Source organism: Schistocerca cancellata, chromosome 1 (assembly GCF_023864275.1).
Source record: "Schistocerca cancellata isolate TAMUIC-IGC-003103 chromosome 1, iqSchCanc2.1, whole genome shotgun sequence".
Taxonomy (NCBI): Eukaryota; Metazoa; Arthropoda; class Insecta; order Orthoptera; family Acrididae; genus Schistocerca; species Schistocerca cancellata.
Genome location: NC_064626.1, coordinates 233844387 through 233864464, shown reverse-complemented (window position 1 = coordinate 233864464; position 20078 = coordinate 233844387). Strand labels below are relative to the sequence as shown.

Below are 20078 nucleotides of genomic sequence, written 5' to 3'. Positions count from 1 at the left end.
GGCCACACCTTTGCCTTTGCCAGTGCTCTGGTCACTGGGTGCTGTCCATCTGCCAATGTTACAGCTTCCTCTTCTGCCTGCATTAGCAGCTCTGCTTGATAAGCCCACAACTTTCAGCCTCTGGCAGTGGCTCCAGTTCCCCTCCTACCAGCAGACATTCCCCTTGCCAGTTTGACCAGTCTGATGTGTCCCGTGCAGCCTCCACCTTCCACACTGCAGCTGTCCACATTTGCCCAAGGAATTAATGACACTCTGCTCCAACCCCCTCCACCCGCCGAGCAGGCAGAGTTGTAGTGACCAAATTAGATTCCAAATCCGCAATTTGGGCACAGTTGTATGGTGTGCCACAGAAGTTGGAAGAAACATGCACCAGCAGAGGCCACCTCTCTTGGATGTGCATGCTGTCTCTCCGCAATGCACTCTACTAGCTGTCTGATGGCTTAAAGAGTTGGGCCCTGCCAAACTCACTGTCAAGTCACGTTTACATTTGGCCTGCACTTAGTGATCTAGTAGTGTAGCCACTGCATGGCAAGTGTCTTCTTTACAAGTTATTCTAAATGTAATTAAGTGTTGTGTCTGTTATTATATGTGTGTTCTTGAGGTCAGAACACTAAAAACTTTGATATTTATTTAGACTCTTCTTAAGGAATGGCAGGTTTTGCAAGTATGAAGCAAATACACTGTTATGGTAAAGTTTTGTTACAGATGATGATAAATGAAATGTTTTTAGCCAATGCAATTAGTTTACTGAACACAAAGCACACAGGAATAGTTGAACTCACATGAAAGAGGACAGCGACCACAGCAACACCATTCCTGTCTTTGAGCGCCTCCTGCAAACTGGCATAGCGCTCATTCCGGTGTACCAGATGTAATTCCAGGGGCCACCTGCAATAGTAACATTAACTGTCAATGTGTGCAATTGCCTATGATCTGTGAGAGTCAGTCAGGAGTTTGTATTACTCAAACAAAACCTGGCCTGTTTCCTGAACAAGTAGCCAAATAAATTTCCAAAACAAGATTTGAACCACTAGCATATCTGTGAATGTGTATAGACATAGATTCAAGGAAACCAGGAAATCAATGAATAATCCTTAAAAAAGAATTAATTAAGAATAGCTTAAATAATAAAACAATAAATAATAAAACAATAACCAAAATAAAAGCTCTGCCGAAAAGTGCACATCTCTGGAATCAGAATCTGCTGCTGTGTAACTGTATTGTGCCATGCTATACATTTCATCAGTCTAGGATTCTACTGATATGCTATACATATAGTGTTCAAGACTTTGTTGCACAAACCTGACCTGCTCTTTAATGGGAGCCATTTTGAGGTTACTCAGTATGTGAGAAGGATTTCTGTGATGACGCAGTGTGAAGTATCAGTGCTAGCAGAATAGAAACGTGGGGAAACACAAGTCCAAAAACAACACATTGGACTCACCAAAATGAACCGATAATACAATCTCCAAAAGAACAACAGACTCAACCCCAACTGCGGATCATCACAAATATAAAATTAGTAATAATAATAGAGAAGACCAGACTCTTCACAGTGAGAGATAACAATAAAACATTTGTATGATGTCAAGATGTTCGTTGACTGTACCAAGTCCATCTGCAAGAGATCAGCCAGCTAGAAGAGGCATCTGGCCATGGCTGCCAGCGTGGAAGCTCTGCATACTTCCAAGCGGTGCGTCGAACTGCCTGTTGCCGGCAGTGCGCCACCCTATAAATCCCATTTGGCAGATGTATTTGCCAGAACTGTTCTCACTCACATGCCTGGCATATCAAAGTAGTTCCTGGGCTAACTGTGACCTTTGGTGAAGCTGTTCTGCAGGCTCTGTGAACGGGTAACAGTCCCTGGCAGCCACTGGTGGAGGCCTGGTGTTGTGTTGTATTGTGGCTGGCAGTAAATATTTGTGATGACAATGCAGACGATGTAGGTTTTCCTGGTGAATATACACCCTGTGATATAGGCATCCTGTGTTGGTTGGATGTGAAGTTGGATGCCGGTGCAGTAGGCGCAGGCGCTACAATGTATGAAGGGGCAGCCACAGCACAGTGCAAATTACTAATGGTCCAAAACATGCTAAATTGGGTTCATATGAGCAGATACTGCACACCACTTCATTTGACTATTCGTACCTCCTATAGGAAAGTGTACACAACATAGACGTTGTGTGCTTGTGCATTGACATCTTGAAGGACAAACCCATCAGTGAAATGTTGACAGGTTTTAGGATACTCCACAGATACTGCAGATCCTGACCTATGTGCTGAACATGTGCAACTGTATGCCTAAGACAGGCATTGGTACTTGGACTCCCCCACACTGTTGTATGACAATCATCAGAAGTCAGACAAACTGTACACTCATTGGTAAAGTGAACATGAGACCACTTATCCAGGTTCAGTTCACAGTGTTTCCTCACTTACCTTCTTTTCTGCGATGTTGTATTTTTGGGCATATGGACATGCTAAATGCCAAGCTGACCTAAATGACCTCCTGGAGATGGTCACATATTATCTGGGTCAAAAAGGCCTTCCAGTTGCCTCTAAATAGACAGTGCACAGTTTGTTGCATTATCCTCAGGGTATGAGCCATAATTTAAGGAAAGTCATTATGTTCTAATGGTCTAAGCTTGCAACAGCCTTCAAGGCATGTTGACAGACTGAATTAACAGTGTGCACCACCCACCACACACTCACTGTCCCACCCCTTTTCCATCCCCACACACACACTACCTTGCTGGGTATGCTTATGAGCACCAGTTCTGTTACACAAATGCAGAAGAAGGAATTAGCTATGGCCTTGTTTACGGCACCACCTAAGAATTCACTTGATTTACTGGTGGTATTGATGATGCCTGGTAATCTTCATGAAAGTGCTGAGGAGTTCTAATGGGAGGAGCAAACATACCGCTTTCCTGAAATGGTGTGCTCAGCCTCCCAATGGAAGTGCAGCTGCTCCAGCAAGTAGATCCCAGGCAGTCCGCCAGATGCCACAGCTACGGGACATGGGTTGCCCAGTCGTACCTCCACTGCAACAGAGTGTAGCACACACTGTAATTCATTGTGTTCTGTAGGCCCGGCAAGAAGGAGGACCTTTGAGGATGGAGACACAAGTTGAGGTGTACATAATGAAAGACAAGGAAACCACAGAAAGTTAAACAGAATTCTGTATTAACAGTTAACTATCAGTATACTGCATAGTGCTATTCATGCTTATGCCAACTAAATTTAATAAAGCAAGTTAAAAAGAAAGCTACTACTTTTTTAAAAAAACCTGGTGCCTCTTCAGTTATGCTAGATATCTGCTCTGTATCTGCTACTGGCAGCCTAATATTTAGTTGTGACTCGTGGCTAAATGTAGGAATGGTGACTGCATGAAATAGTTATTTGTGTTATATTACTTCCAGCCACATTTTTACTTCTTTTCTGTTTTACCTAACATAATGCTATCTGTTTCTAGCATGTTCTGCTTATCTTCACATAGATGATGATCACTTGTCTTAATTAATCTAAATTAACTCATGAATACCACAGCTAGAAATTTATGCCATGTCATAGTGCTGGAATGGCTGCTGGGGTATGTGGAAGAAGGGTACAGGGGCGGGCTGCAAGAACTCGAAGTCCAGTGGAGTCTGCTGTAGTTATTCTTTTGATGTGGAGCTCAGTAATACATCTGCTGCTGTGTGTATGCATACAGGTAGTTTTGCATCAGTTGCTGAGGTGCAATACCCTTGTGATACAGTTTTAACATGTTGATAGTTTGATTTCATCCCTGATCCTCCTTCCCACCCCATTTCATACAACAGCCTCTCCATCAGCAGAACAGTAAACAAAATTGTAAAGTATAATATTTTTGAGTTAATCCAGATTACTTGAGATATTTAATTGTTAATTAACATATACATCTGTACATATACAGTCCTGAAGATAAGCAGAGCATGGTCTAAATGTGTAGTATCATGATAATTAAACATAAAATAAATATAAAACCTAAGTGGTAGCAGTATAACACAAATAATTAGCTTAATTTTATAAGGCTTGGAATGGTCAAGAAAGCAGAACAATAGTCTTAATTTTCAGTGTAAACTTTATTTGTCTGTAAAATGATATTTAAGTTTCAATGGTTTGTTTGATTGTACAATATATGATGTGTGACACTTTGTAACAATATTTTGTGATCTAAAGATGATTGATAATACAATCTAAACTGGTCATATTATTTTATAAGCTCGCAATCTAGAGAAACAAAGTTCACACAGTGGCACTAAGAAAATACTTACCTGCATTTGTGAGTACCAAGTTATATTCACAATACATTACTATGTGTCATACAAGTTTACAGAGAACACTGCTACTTGTCATATAGTTAAAATAACATTTCTACTCCAAATCTAAATATTATGATAATTTTTAGAAAGAGTGGCTAACATTTGTTTCTCCACTTTCTTTGGAACTGGTGGGGATACCCAATTTCTTGCTGCATGATATATGTGAACTTGATGAATATCTTTGTACTATAGAACATAACTCTAGTCTGAACTTAACAAGGTGACAAAATCTACATGAAAATTGTTTTTGTGTCTTGTATTATGATTGTCTACAGAGTACTTCAGCTGAAACTGATATTTTTTTTGTCATCCTCAAAAACTATCAAGGAGTAACTGTATTGTGAAGTAAGTCTAAGGATTCCAAGATCCTTGAAAAAAATTCTGCAACATGTAACGCTATCTACTTTACACAATATGTTTGCTGCTTGCCTCTACTAAATAATCACTTTATTTAATTTATATGCACCGATACAGAAGATACTTCCATGATACAATGGGATGTGAAAATTATGTACATATAGATCAGTACTTTTGTCTTTGGGTGAAAACAGTGAAGAATGCTTCTAAGGGCTAGATAGTAACTCATCAGCAACAAGTTCTACTGACTGTATGCATGTGTCTGTCCCTGCAGGGCATCAGATTAGACATGTTCAGATGGTCTGCAAATAAGATCTATGGTTCCTGGGAATCTGAAACACTTTGTGAGGAGAGATGAAAAGTAACTTCATCATGATACCTGGAAATGTAGCACAGTATCCAGCCATTCAATACATCCTGAAAGCATCCTATGCATTTGATAATTATATAAGAGCTTTGTTTCTCTGCCTTTTGGTTGTGGAGGTTCTTGAACCAGGTGCCTGCAGAGTGTCGTCCTATGCAGGTCGGTGGCACCTCGTGTGGTGTGTCTGCTTCATCACTCAGGCACTGCACAACCCTGACTAAAGGCTGCAGTACACTTGCAGTACACTGGCCAGGCAGTGTCAAAAACACATGTGGCAACATTTAGAAGTTCCCGCCTGATGGTGCGGGTTGATAAGTGCAAGTACATAAGTACAGCTACCTGATAGTTGAGAGAATGTGGCCTCTTTAAAGTGAATTTTTTTTGTGGGGTGGGGTTTCTCTATGAGAAAATCTGCTGACACATGCATGAGATATTGCGCTGATGAGTTCCAGACTTAGTTTGGTTAACCAACATAAAAAGTCACTTTAAACTGAGCAGATGAAGATTCATTGTATAAATTTGGACCGAGAAATGAAATGGAGAATTTGCTGTTTCACTGAATCAATCATCACTTTAATTAAATTTTTTAAAAGAAGTTAATGATAAGTAAGAGGCTCTTAGGAATTAAAAGCTGCCAAATTCTTCTTTCTGACGTACTGTAGAATCATAATAAAATATAAAAAATCAGGTCCATACTTTTCCAAATATCATACTCCATTTGCTAAAGGTTTGGTCAAGCAGGGAATGGGCACTCCACCTTGGTTTCTATGATGTGGCACCATCTCCACCAAACAAGCGGTGGGAGCCAGCACTTAACCATTCTTGCCCATGGCACGTACTGACAAGTTGTGATTTGCTACACAGAATGTGATGGCCAAATGTGAGAAATGTCAGAAGAAACCAAAGTATTTGGTGCATGCAAAAGTATTTTTGAACCATACAGCATGTCAAAGAAACAGCAACATGGAAGTAAAATAGGCACATTTCTTAATAGAACAGGTAGTAATTTATACTATATAACTATAAATAAATGCATTCTTGTATAACATATACTCCCAAATACTGTTCTGTAAAACATATACATAACAATTTGTGTTCATGATCGGGCTTGATGCAGTTGTTCTATGCTCTACTGCAAACTACACCCATTTCAACTTGTTTGGTGTATTTTCCCTAGGCCTTTCTCTACAGTTTTAACCCCCCCCCCCCATACACACACACACACTTCCCTTTACTATCACACTGACAATTTCTGGATGCCTCAGGAAGTGTCCCATCAAACAACCCCTCCTCTTAGTCAAGTTGTGCCATAAATTTCTTTTCTACTCAATTCTATTCAGTGTGTCCTCATTAGTTGCACAGTCTATCTGTGTAATCATCAGCATTTTTCTGTAGCACCCTATTTCAAAAGCTCTTATTTTTTCTGAAATATTTGTCCACATTTCTCTTGTGTGCAATCTACACTCCTCACAAATATCTTCAGAAAGGCTTCCTAACACTTAAATCTATGTTTGATGCTAATTAATTTATTTTTTTCTTCAGAAATTCTTTCCTTACTAAAGCCATCCTCTTTACTTCAGCCACCATCAATTATTTTGAGGCCCAAATAATAAAAAAAAAGAAAAAAAAATTTACTGCTTTCAGAGTCTTATTTCCTAATCTGATTCCCTCTGTATCAACTGGTTTAATTTGACTGCATTCCACAACACTTGTTTTACTTTCTCTGATGGTCATCTTATAACCTCTTTTTAAGATACTACCAGTTCCATTCAACTTTCTTCCAAGTCCTTTTCTGTCTCTGACAGAACTGCCATGTCATTGGCAAACTTCAAAGTTTTTATTTCTTCTCCCTGAACTTTAATTCTGTCTACAAAGTTTTCTTTGGTTTCCTTTACTGCTTGCTCAATGCACAAACTGAATAACACAGAGGATAGGCTATAGCCATGTCACACTCACTTTTCTATTGCTGCTTCCCATTCATGTGCTTTGACCCTTGTAACTACCAACTACTGTCTATACCACCTGTACACAACCTTTTGCTCCCTGTATTTTACCTCCACTAATTTCAGAATTTCAAAGAGCATATTCCAGTCAACATTGTCAAAAGCTTTCTCTAAGTGTACAAATGTTATAGACAAAGATTTATTTTTCTTCATCCTATCTTCTATGATGAGTCATAGTGTCAGTATTGCCTTCTGTGTTTCCATTTCTCTGAAACCTAATTTGATCTTCCCCGAGATCTACCTGTTTTTTCCATCCTTCTGTAAAAAAATTCTGTCAGCATGTTGTAAGTATGAATTAATGAACTAATATTTCAGTAATATCCACATCTGTCTTTCTTTGGAATTTGAATTATTACATACTTCCTGAAGTTTGAAGGAATGTTGCCTGTCTCATATATCTTGCACATCAGTTGGAATAGTTTTGTTGTGGCTACTCTTACAAGGTTCTCAGTATTTCTGAAGGAATGTTGTCTACTCTGGCAGTCTTGCTTTTTAGGTCTTTCAGTGGTCTGTTAGATTCTTCTCACAGTATCATACCTCCGATTTCATCTCCCTCTACCTTCTCTTCCTTTTCTGTTACATTGCATTCAAGTTTGTTGTCCAGAGCACTCAGCCACACCAGGCGTGCTGCTAGGACCTTGTGAAATACTCGAGCGTGCACTGAGCAGATTGTGATTGGGCGGAACTCAGTGGGGGATGCTGATGCAAACTTCTTGGAAATCAGGTTCTCGCATGAAGGAGATGGGAAGGAAGGGCTCTGGGTAGGAGGAAAAGGCTTAGAAATTTCTCCAGGACCTCCTTTGTCAGACAGCAAAGCTGGATGCCAGTAAGGATGTCTGGACCTGCAGCAAAACCTCTGTGTGGCAATGAAGCAGCGACCTCTTTGGCAGTAATTGGCACCCACAGTATCTAAAAGTCTAATGGCTCCAAGTGTGATAAGAGCTTATCATTACTGAGGCCAGGGGTGGAGGTCAGCCTCTTAGTGAAGAAAATAGCACAGAAGTCCACCAGATTCAGGATGTCTGATGCTGCTGCAACAGCATCCTGTCAATGTGGCTGCACACACACCAGGTGCGGATCTGGTGGAAGGCTTCCTGGCAGTGTGTGTACTCCCATCTCCTTCACCTAAGCTTCTGTGCGGGAGGGCCTGTGTCTAGCTGCTTCTTAGGTGATGGATGTGACAGCTTTTTCTTCACCTGCTCCTCCTTGCTGCTGACAGCATCCAGGGCATCTGGGACAATGCTTAAGATGACTTGGGGTGATGTTCATAGCCCCAACGTCACAAGGGCGTCAAGAGCCACAAACTTTGGAGGTGAGGTAGGAAGCCCAGCAAGGTGCTCCCAGAAGCGGGTGTCAACCAGAGACAAAGATGGTGGTGTGTCCCCTTCTTCTACAAGCTGGATTGGACTGTTCTCCGATGGGGCCGAGACTATTCATGATTGCTGCTCCTCGGTGAGGGCTGCAGTGATGGCTGCAACCTGCTCTGTACGGGCAGCCTTGCACTGCTGACTCTCGATTGGGTTGAACAAATGATGTGGGAAGAGTGGTGCCAGGTCCCGGTTCACCTCAGCTTGCATGAGTGACAGAGCCACCTCCTCCCTCCATCATGTCCTCCTCCTGTCCATGTTGGTCTCTGTGTTTGTCACTCCTGGGTGTTGATGGTGACGGTGAACACCAAGCCCAGTTTTCATAGTGAAGGTGCAGTGGCTTTCGGAGAATTTGTGCTAATGCCCATCTGCACTACCAGCAGAGTCAGTTGGTGGGGTAGGTGCCAGCTTGAGCAGGGTGGCCACTTTAGCAGAAGGCCCACATCCATTGACTGCTTTACTTGTTGCACCACTCTGAAAGGGAACAGCGCAAGAAGGAGTTGGTAACAGTCCCTGAGCTCCCACCGCTGTCCTTCCACTCAGCTTGCCAGAACTGAAAAGTATTAGGTAATTTTTGGCAGGCTCACGAGAATGTGGGAAGACTGCCTGAGAGTGAGAAGCTAAGTGGGCTAGACCCTTGTATTACGCATCACTCCCCTAGTAGCTACAACCTAAGAAAGGGCTTCACAGCAGTTCCTTGGTAATGGACAGACTGTACTTCTCGAGATGGAAAGTCCACCCATAACCAATACGTCGCTGTGGGCTACTTAACCCTTTCAGACTGCACATGCACAATTTTATGGGCACGTTATTTGGTAGTTTACAGTGACACGGTTAAAGCATGACCGCTCAGACCTGGCCCACACAATAGTGCAAGTTTCAGAGAGTGTGCTACAGTCCATTTTAGTTAGTGTTTCGTCCGCAGAGCTGTGCTGTGTGGTAGTTCGTTTCAAGTTTTCTGACAATGGTGGCCTTGAGATGACGCCACGGAGGGAGGTATTGTTTATTTTTGTTATGTTTTACTAGCTTTCGGAGCGCATAAAAATTTAGAAATATAGTTGAATGATGAATGAAACAAATGCAGTGCATAAAGATTGTTTGTTCAACACTATTTTCACATTAGATCCTTCGATAATCAATGTAACGCAATTGTGTGTGTTAGGCTTTTACTCTATTTTTTTTTTACCGATTTCAGCCATTGAGGTTAATAGTGTCCCTCTTTCTAGATACGCTGACAGATGCAGAAACTGAATACTTTCTCGCCTAGTCAGATGTGGAGGACATTAGCAGTGATGATGACATTCTTGATAAACCATGGATGCCATCACCGAAGAAGAAAATTGCTGAAAGTACACCTGATGACTCTGAGGAACAGCCCCTACTTCAGAACCAGCAGGTAGAACATCTAAGTGAAAGATAAGAGCGAATGCAAAATGAGCAGGTACCACAGTGTGCACATCTGAATCTAGTGACAGCGAGAAAACATTTGTGGGGCAAACGTCCTTTTTCTTCGCAAGGTCCTCCAATATCTGATATTTTCCATGAATCGCCAATGACTCCTATGAAATACTTTCAAACAAACTTTCCTGACGAATTTTTTGTGGCTGCATCCACATACACAAACATATATCATTTATCTAAAACAGGGCACGTTTTGGGAGTTACAGCAGAGGAAGTAAAAAAATGTTTTTGGAGTACTCGTTCTAATGGGCAATACTAAATACCTATGCGTGAGAATGTATTGGCAATGTAAATATCACCTTCCTTTAATAGCAGACAGTATCACAAGAGATAGTTTTTTTCTGTACGAAAGTCGTTGCATGTTGTTGATACAAATAGCTTTCCAGAAGGGTACATGAAGAATGCTCTATGGAAAGTTCAACTTACAATACACTTCATGAAGAATGCCTATGTCAAATTGCCTCGTCCAGTGTAGGCCATTACTCTATCGATGAGCAGATGATACCTTTTACTGGTCATCGTTCCTCTAAGCAATATCTACCAAACAAACCACACCCAAGAGGTTTAAAAAGTTTTGTTTTAGCAACGAGCAAGGGATTAGTCTTAGAGTTTGAGATTTACCAGAGAAAATCAACACCTCTGCCTGAAAGCAACTATGACCTGGGGCCTAGTATTGTGCTTCGACTGATTCAAACACTAGAGAGAGATTGTTATCTGTTCTTTGACAGATATTTAACAACCATTCTGCTGTTTGGAGCCCTGTGGGAAAATGAAATGTATGGAACAGGAACAATCTTGGTAATAGAATTAGAGATGTGCATCTCACTGAAGAGAAAAAAAATTGAAAAGAGGTGACATGGAAGAACTCTGCTGGGATGACAACAATGCTGTCATCACTCCATGGAAAGACACAAAAGCAGTGGCACTGGTTTCAAACTTTTTGGATGCAATCCAGTTACAAATGTAGAACAGTGGATCAAAAAGGAAACAGCGTATGTCAATGGTCCTTGTCCCTCAGTTGTTACAAAGTATAATATGAACATGGGAGGAGCTTACAGTTGCGATCAGATGATGGAGGTCTACAGAACATTTATAAAAACAAGGAAATGGGCTCTGAAACTCATAATTCATCTAATGACCTTGCTTGCATCAATTCCTGGACAGAATACAAGGAAGCTTGTCAGGTTGCTGGAGTACCTGCAAAGGATAAACTATATTTTTTTAGTTTCAGAATAGCTCTTCGAGAATCATTTTTGTTTTCTGCTAAACTAAGGCATTCCACAGAAAACCCTGAAGAAGATGCAGCACAGGTGTCTGAGAAAAAGTACAAGCCTGCTGATCAGCCTTGTTTGGACAGAAGGCTCGATGAATACGCACACTGGCCCATAGTTGATGACGTGTCTAATGCAAGATATAGAAATGCAGATTGTACAAAGGCAAACAAGGACATGGTGTACCAAATGTAGTATGTATTTGTGCCTTTCAAAAAATTCAAACTGTTTTGTAACATTCCATACACCGAAGTGATAACTCTGTAGCATGTAAATATTAATTTACAATTTCTTTTGTAGCAAGTGGGAGTTTCCTCTTGAAAGAAAATGATGTCTAAAAATTTGAAAATGTATTTTGATTCTACAAATTAATTTCCAGTTTATGTTGATTATTATTGTGATGTTTTTGAGGAAATACACTTTTTCTGTAATTGAAATTTGAGTTACTTATTTCTGACAAATTATTACAGATTATGCCTAACACGCACATTTGTGTGGGTCCAAACTTTTGGGAAAAAGATTGAACTATAGACATTCTACTGGATTTTCCTGTATTCGCTAACATTTTTAGGCAAGGCATTCAAAATTCATTCATTTTCTACACATAGTTTTCTCTCAGGTCTGAAAGGGTTAAGAGAGCCACATTTACATTTACATGATATAAATACTCCTTCTCTTTTTCCAAATAGAGTTCAAATGAAGGCAATAGTTAATCGTCATTGGAACTACCACCTGTATTTATTGAACAATACCTGGCACCAACCAGCTGGATAGCTGTGCCCTGTTTTATACCACACGCGACTATGGCCATTAACAGCGTGTTCTGTTCACGCTGGCATTTTGCTCTCTGAAACTTCCTGGCATAGTAAAACTTCGTCACGGACCAGCAATCGAACCTGGGACCTTCGCCTTCTGTGTAAAAGTGTTTTACTGACTGAACTCTCTCTCTCTCTCTCTCTCTCTCTCTCGCCACACGCACACAGATTATCGAGCGTGGCACAATAGATGTCTCACTTGGTCCTTCATTTTTGGGCCATTTAGTTCCGTAGCCCATAACTACAGTTCCAATGCTCTGCAGAATGTTATTGATAAATTATTTTGGAACAGAAAATGGCTCAGAGTACTATGGGACTTAACATCTGAGGTCATCAGTCCCCTAGAACTTAGAACTGCTTAAACCTAACTAACCTAAGGACATCACACACATCCATGCCCGAAACAGGATTCGAACCTGCGACCGTAGCGGTGGCGCGGTTCCAGACTGAAGCGCCTAGAACCGCTCGGCCACTCCGGCCAGCTATTTGGGAACAGATAAGCCGACACACCAACTATTGAAGCGTGACTTCTGACACGCCATCAAAGCCTTACTATGCCTTGCCACTCACTTATATTGTTACTCTCCGCGAGGAAGTGGATATGGTGCTGCCGGAGACGACCAGGCGCAACAACGTGCCTTACTTCCGCCGGTCCCTCGTTTACTACCTTCCAAACTTCACAGACGTTTTCCTGCACATCTAGGGGATTGGCACTGTTGCAAGCTTGCAAGAGAGGAAACTGTGGAGTCATTGTTGTACAGTGGAACCTGTTGTATAGTTTACAGAATGTATTTTCAGTCTGCAGTGGAGTGTGCGCCGATTTGAGACTTCTTGTCAGATTAAAGCCGGATCGGGCCTCGAACAAGGGAGATACACGCGGAAGTAATGATGTGATTCGGGGTGGGGGGTGGGGGGGTGAACGTTCATGAGTTGTGCTCAATTGGTAGAACACTTGCCCGCGAAAGGCAAAGGTTCCAGAACCCAGTCCCGTTCCGATATACAGTTTTAACCCGCCTGAAAATTTCAGGTCAACGCAAACCTAGCCGCCGAGTCAAAATTCGTTCTGGAAATATCCTCCCGCCTGTGGATACGCCATTTCTCCACAATATCTTTTCTTCCAGCTGTGCTAGTCCCGTAAGCTACGCTTCAGAAGATGAGATGCTAGTTAAACTACAGCTGTGAGGGCGGGTCATGACTCGTGTTTGGACAGCTCAATCGGCAGAGAAAGGCTGAGAAAGGGAAGGGTCCCAGATTCGAGTACCGGTTCGGCACACAGTTTTAACCTGCCAGGAAGTTTCAAATCAGCGGACCTCCGTTGTAGAGAGGAAATTTATTCTGTACCCCTCTCTCCATTTGACTGAACTTTTACGTGTATTTTTCATCAACACATAAGCACCAGTTTGTGTCTTTTGCACAACACAATTCCTACTCCTTTAACTGTTTCCACTTCGGAGATTGACATCATATTCCTGAAAGCAGAATAGATAATAAAAAGGACCACAAGAAAAGAATGTCATCCATAGCACATACAGAGACTCAAATAGCAAAGACTACAGATCCCATACCGCTTGCATACAGGAACGCCTCAGTCTTGCAGTTTTCGCGCAGATGCTGTTCACAGACGTGTGGCGGGATGTCTACTTCACAATAGTTAAGGAGCGTACTTCGGAACTCTGCATTGCGTTTTACATACCAAAGGCTCGGCACTACGCAGAACATTAAGGGGAGCTCGTACGTAGTGAGTCACTGTAATGTATGTGGCAGAGGACACTTTCTACAGAACCGCACATTAAAGTCTGTTCCTCATGCATGCACAGATGGAGCGAGGAGAGAATAACGACTGATATTAAGCCTCTGTGCGAGTTAGCATTTGCTAGGCATGGGAAAACCCGACACCGGTATCTTAGTTCTGAATAACCGATATTTTTCGGTATTCGTTCGATCTAAGTTATAACAGGTTTTTTTACTGCATACGGAAAAAAAGCGAAATATGAATTAGCAATGGCAGTGGGTGGTAAAATTTTTTATTTTTAAATAAACTTTTTTAAAAAACGAATAATTTTTATTCATAAAATTTCCATTGCTTTGAGATATTGCGCTATTATAGAAAATGGGAAAAGGGATCAGTGCTGTTTTAATGTCAACGCCGACAGAAACGATTAACAAACGCAACGCATAAGAATTGGTACAGCAGTGGTGAGACAATAATGTGCATGTTGCCATGTGGCATGGCCTATTGGATGGCAGTCACGTACGTGTAGTGTGCGAGACTCACCCTGTCTGGTCTATATGGTAGTTTCTCGCGGTTGTCGTACATTAAAGAGCTAGGGATCTTCACTGTAGCCTCACAATATATATATTCACTTACGAAATTTGCTATTAACAATCCGAACAAATTCAAAAGCAATAGCAGTGTACATGGCTACAACACTAGGAGGAAGGATGACCCTCACTACTCAAGGTTAAATCTAACTTTGGTTCAGAAGGGGGTAAATTATGCTGCCACAAAAGTCTTTGGTCACTTACCTAAGAACATCAAAAGTCTGACAGACAGCCATATAGATTTTAAAAGGAAATTAAAAGAATTTCTTAATGGCAACTTCTTCTACTCATTAGATGAATTTTTGGATATAGTAAATGGGTAATTTCCCCAACCCCCACAAAAATATTAAAAATATTAAGTGTCATGTAATATTTTGTGTAATGTAATATCTTGTATAAACAACTTTTATTAACCTGACACGTTCCACATCATTACGAAGTGTCGTATTCATAATCTATGGAACAAGTACTAATCTAATCTAATATTCGTTGTATTGCAGAAAGGCAGCATCCCTGGTCTGCAAGTATTTTAGGAAGTGCAGTGTCAATGAAGTACAATACTCGATTTACTTTAAAAGATTACGAACAGGAGGAGCCACAACAATGACATAAGAAGAAAACTTAAAACTTAAGAATTCATTCATAGTTTCCGATAAAAATAGAAAGTAGACGATCTGTTGCCTGTGTCTACATAGCATGTCTTTATCCACTTGTATCACTTGAAAACGGACAAATTAACACAAAAAATAGAGTTCTCCAACCTCAGTTTTCAACCTTTAGCACTGACTATTCGTAGCCGGTCGGGGTGGCCGAGCGGTTATAGGCGCTACAGTCTGGAACCGCGCGACCACTACGGTCGCAGGTTCGAATCCTGCCTCGGGTATGGATGTGTGTGATGTCCTTAGGTTAGTTAGGTTTAAGTAGAGTTCGGGGAATATGTGTGCATCCGCACAGAAGAAGACGGTCATGGCCGGTGTTACCAGAACTATATACTTACATGGATATTGTGTCTGTTCTTTCGGACAAGTCCGAAAGAACAGACACCATATCCATATAAATGTAAGTACTTAGAAACGCGGTATGATTCGCAAGGGTTAATAGAAATAGCCACACACACACACACACACACACACACACACACACACACACATGTGTTAGCTTTCTGCTTCAAGCATCCAGCTGTGCACTTGAGAATATTTCGTGTATATCATCGATAGTGTAGAAAGTGCATAGGCATGAGGACTGAAGCAGGGAATAGCGTATGTACATACTTTCCTATGCGAATAATGTAATTGCAGCAGACGATGAAGAGGATATATCTTACATGCTTAGGAAGTAGTTGGTGTAGCGTAAAAAGTGGGGTTTTAAAACTAATTTTGAGAAGACGGAATATCTATGTTGCGGAGAAGACAGAAGTAATCTAGACATTTACGGACATCTTATTAAAGCGTGTAAAGAGTTTAAGTATCTAGGTAGTATCCTAGGATGGAAGATGTGAATAAATGTAACAACCGCGCATACATAGGGCAAAAAATCCATTAGTGTACAACTACACTATTGATGAAAAACTACTGAAAACAGAATCTACCGTAAAATATCTAGGAGTAACTATCCAGAACGTCATTAAATGGAATGACTACATGAAACAAACAGTTGGAAAAACAGATGTCAGACTGAGATTCATAGGAAGAATCTTCAGGAAACGTAACTCATCAAGAAAGTGGCTTATAAGGCGCTTGGTCGACCAATTCTTGAGTACTGTTCGTCCGTATACGATCCTTACCAGGTAGGACTGCTAGAAGAGATAGAAAAGATGCAACGAAGAGCGGTGCATTTCGTCACGGTATCGCTTATTCGGCACGAAAGCATTACAGGGAAGTCCAGTGGGGCACGTTACAAGAAAGGCGAAGTACATCACGGAGAGGTTTGCTATTGATGTTTTGAGAGAATACATTTCGGGAAGAGCAGGACGCTAAATTACTTCTTCTCACACATATCTCGCGAAATAACCATGACGAGAAATTAGAGCTAATACAGAGGCCTACCGACACTTAATTCTTCCCACGCCCCAATCGCGAGTAGAACAGGGTAGGATCCGTTAGCGGTGCCAGAAGTAGCCTCCGCTGTACACCGTTAGGTGGCTTGCGGAACATGATGTAGATATCAACAATTCGCGTATCTTCATCTCTAAAGGATTTCTAGAACCTTGTTTGATAGTTTTAGCGAAGCGAAAGAATTCATTTGATAGATTCGTTTTATTGTTTTTCCAAATCTTTTTCATTCATTTCTTTGCTTGTCATGGGCCCCTTGTGCTCGGGGGCCCCGGGCATCGCTCCAGGAACACAGTATACGTACACTCTGCTGTTATCGCTTGATAGTTTCCTAATTTAGGAGGCGATTGCCGGCCGGAGTGGCCGAGCGGTTCTAGGCGCTTCAGTCTGGAACCGTGCGACCGCTGCGGTCGCAGGTTCGAATCCTGCCTCGGGCATGGATGTGTGTGATGTCCTTAGGTTGGTTAGGTTTAAGTAGTTCTAAGTTCTAGGGGACTGATGACCCCAGAAGTTAAGTCCCATAGTGCTCAGAGCCATTTGAACCATTCTAGGAGGCGATTGTTGTCCGCATAACCTCTAAGAGTAAACAACAAATAGCCTCGAGACGAAGATCTCAACAATAAAGGCGTTCCTGAACGACCCAAGCCATTGCTCAGCATCAGTCTGAGACGTGCCGACTGACAAGCAACATGAATGCATCTTCACCCAGTCAGAAAAGTCTCAAGGAACCCGTGAAATGCAGGAAGAGTGCAGAGCAAAGATATCAGCCAGAAGCTAAGTTATCAACGACCGGCTAGTTTTGCCAATCCGTAGCACCTACACACAGACGTAAAATCGAGTGCACTTTTCTACGACGGTGTAACGTACTACAAACTCACTGGCATATGAGTATATGTGAACTGAATATGGAAATCTGAGATACTGCAGTTATACTCAATGAAATGTAACAAACACAGTCATCCAGGGAGTTTACCGCAGATCTTCTGAAGCAGTTTGTGTTGGAAAAGCCTGAATTTTATAAATATTTTAAGTACATGGAAAAATCAGAACACTACAACTTACTAATTCTTCTCTGAGGTTGTCGTTCCAAGTACACTCCTGCATTCGCTCGTGCAGATAATGTTCGACAAGTCGATTGTACCTCTATGGCGTCTTGAAATACACATCTTCCATGCACATAACATGAAAAATAATAAATTTTTGTACAGGAAATTTTAACCAATTATACGTAGGCTATTCGGAAAGTAAGTTCCGATCAGTCGCGGAATGAAAACCACTGTGAAATTTAAAAACGTTTTATTTGCAATAGTGTAACTGGCCCGGGTTCGATTTCCGGCTGAGTCGTTGGGTGTTGTCCTAATCATCATCATTTCATCCCCCTCGTCGCGCAGGTCGCCGAAGTGGCGTCAACTCGAAAGACCTGCACCAGGCGAACGGTCTACCCGACGGGAGGCCCTAGCCACACGACATTTCTTTTTAATTTGCAATAGTTAGCTACGTGTCACAGTTACTTCTCTCCATAGGCACCGCTCCGACATGGACATTTGTCATAGCGTTGGGCTGCGTAACATCAGGCGAAATCTCTCACCAGGCCCTCATACGTTCCGGGAGACACTCTTTTCTGGGCATCTTTAAGTGCTTATTGTGCGCTCGGAATTGAAAAGAACGATCGCCTCAGATTATCACAGTGTTTTCCATTTCGCGATCGACCGGAACTTACTTCCCGAATGCCCCTCTTGGACGTATTTCATATCGGGTGGTTATTATTGAAGTGCAGCTACTCATTGAGTTCCTGCGTGGGCTGTTATTTTCGTATAAGAAGAGAAACTTCGTAGGTATGCCAATGCGTTAATGTGGGAACGATTTACGCTCAAAGAAATAGTTCCATTTGTGGTCACCAGGTGCTGATCTGGCGCTGTACACTATCTGTATAACATCTAGACTGTCATTTGAAAGCCATAACGTGAGTGAACAGTATGTCTATCGAGCATAGAGATTGTGTGCTGTTGGTGATACTGTTTTATGTGAACGACTGTCATTTGACGAGCCATAACATGAATGAACAGTATGGCTATCGAGCACAGAGATTGTGCGCTGTTGGTGATACTGTTTTATGTGAACGGCAGCAGTTACAGAGTACACTGAGAGAGTATTGCCCACTGAAAGGTCTGAGGAGAGGCCAGATCTCATTAAATGGTTTAAAGAGACAATAATGACATTCGAAAACATGGGTGAGCTTGGTGTGGTACCCGGAAGAGGAAGGTGGAAGTTGTGGATGAAGTTGCTGTTGCTGCAACTGACCATGCAGCACGCCGCCTAGTGTTAAGTAGTGCTCATGCAATATCACGAGAATTATCCATCCCGTCGTCAACAGTAAGGAAAGTTTTGCAGTCTGTTTCACACTGGTACCCGTAGAAGATCGAAACGGTGGAGTAACTCAAACCTCATGAACGGTGACAACGTTCTGAATTTGCTCTCGGTTTCTATCACTGATCGAATTTGATGACATGGGGTTGGGCAATTTTCTGTGAAGTGACGTGGCCCATTTTATACTACAGGGTGCAGTGAATACACAGAACTGCCGAATTTGCGGTACTGCTAAACCGCATGTTGTGCACCTTTATTGCCAGTCCATTCTTCTTTGAAGAGAATACACCCAGAGAGCCTGCCAGGTATACCGCGACGTCTGCACGTTATCGAAACCTCCTTGTACAGCACGCAATTCCTACTTTGGAAGATCGCAACAGTGTGAAAACCACTGTTTTCATGCAAGTAGGGGCAACACCTCATGTCACTCTCTCAGTGAAAGATATGCATGATGCAACCTTCCATGAAAGTGTTATCTCCAGAGATTTTTTAGATGCATAGCTTGCAAGATCACCTGATCTGAAACCATGTGATTTTCGGCTTTGGAGATATCTAAAAGAACGCGTTTACCAGGGACGTGTTCGGTCTCTACCTGATCTGAAGGCCAGTATACAGATTCCACCGGAAATGCTGCGAGCAACTGTCGATCACGTCGTTTTACGGATGCAGCGTCTCGTCGACGTCTGCGATTCTCATACTGGAAAAATTGTGTACGCAGCACTTATAATAAAATCAACATTATGCCTTTCTCACTTGTTTCACCCTTTCTGCCCACTTTCTGTTCCTAATCTATTACATACGGAAACATATTTATATAGCTTTTCTGTATTCACAGCATCAGATTTGCACACGCTGCCCAAAAATGGAGCTAATTTTTTTTTCTAACATAAAAAAGGTTCTGCATTAGCGCCTTAGAATCTCTACCAAGTTTCGCTGCCATACGAGAATTATAGTCCATACTAGACATTTGCCATACGATAATCACAGCACACACTGGACCCCTGTGAGCAACTATAATTATAAGCAAACATTAAATTTTTTGTCAGAAAACCAATTTGCCGTTTAAATCATAGGCGTCATAAAATTTTAGTTTGGACATTAACGAAATTGAATGCGATTTCGAACATTTGTGTCTGATGACGTATAATTAATTGAGATGGGCAGCTTTATCGTCTTTAAGCCGGTGCAGTTAGTAACGCCAAACCCAGTACAGTGCTACCATATGTACTTGGCTTCTCAAGTCCCTACTTCACGGCACAAGTTTTTAAATACCGTGCTACAACCTCAGCATTCAGTGCCTGAAATATTTATAGATGATGTCAGCTATGTCAGAATACAGAAGTGTCTCTTAATTAGT

General features: G+C 41.7%; 1 protein-coding gene across 1 annotated transcript in view; it reads right to left on the bottom strand.

Moving 5' to 3' along the window:
* LOC126166389 (putative carbonic anhydrase 3) overlaps window positions 1-20078 on the bottom strand; it is a 594590-nt gene that overhangs the window by 59879 nt on the left and 514633 nt on the right. The window contains exons 5-6 of the mRNA XM_049920402.1: window positions 2924-3044; window positions 783-888 (exon numbers count right to left, since the gene is read on the bottom strand). Coding sequence (XP_049776359.1) covers window positions 783-888; window positions 2924-3044 — 227 coding nt within the window. The remainder of the gene's footprint in view (window positions 1-782; window positions 889-2923; window positions 3045-20078) is intronic.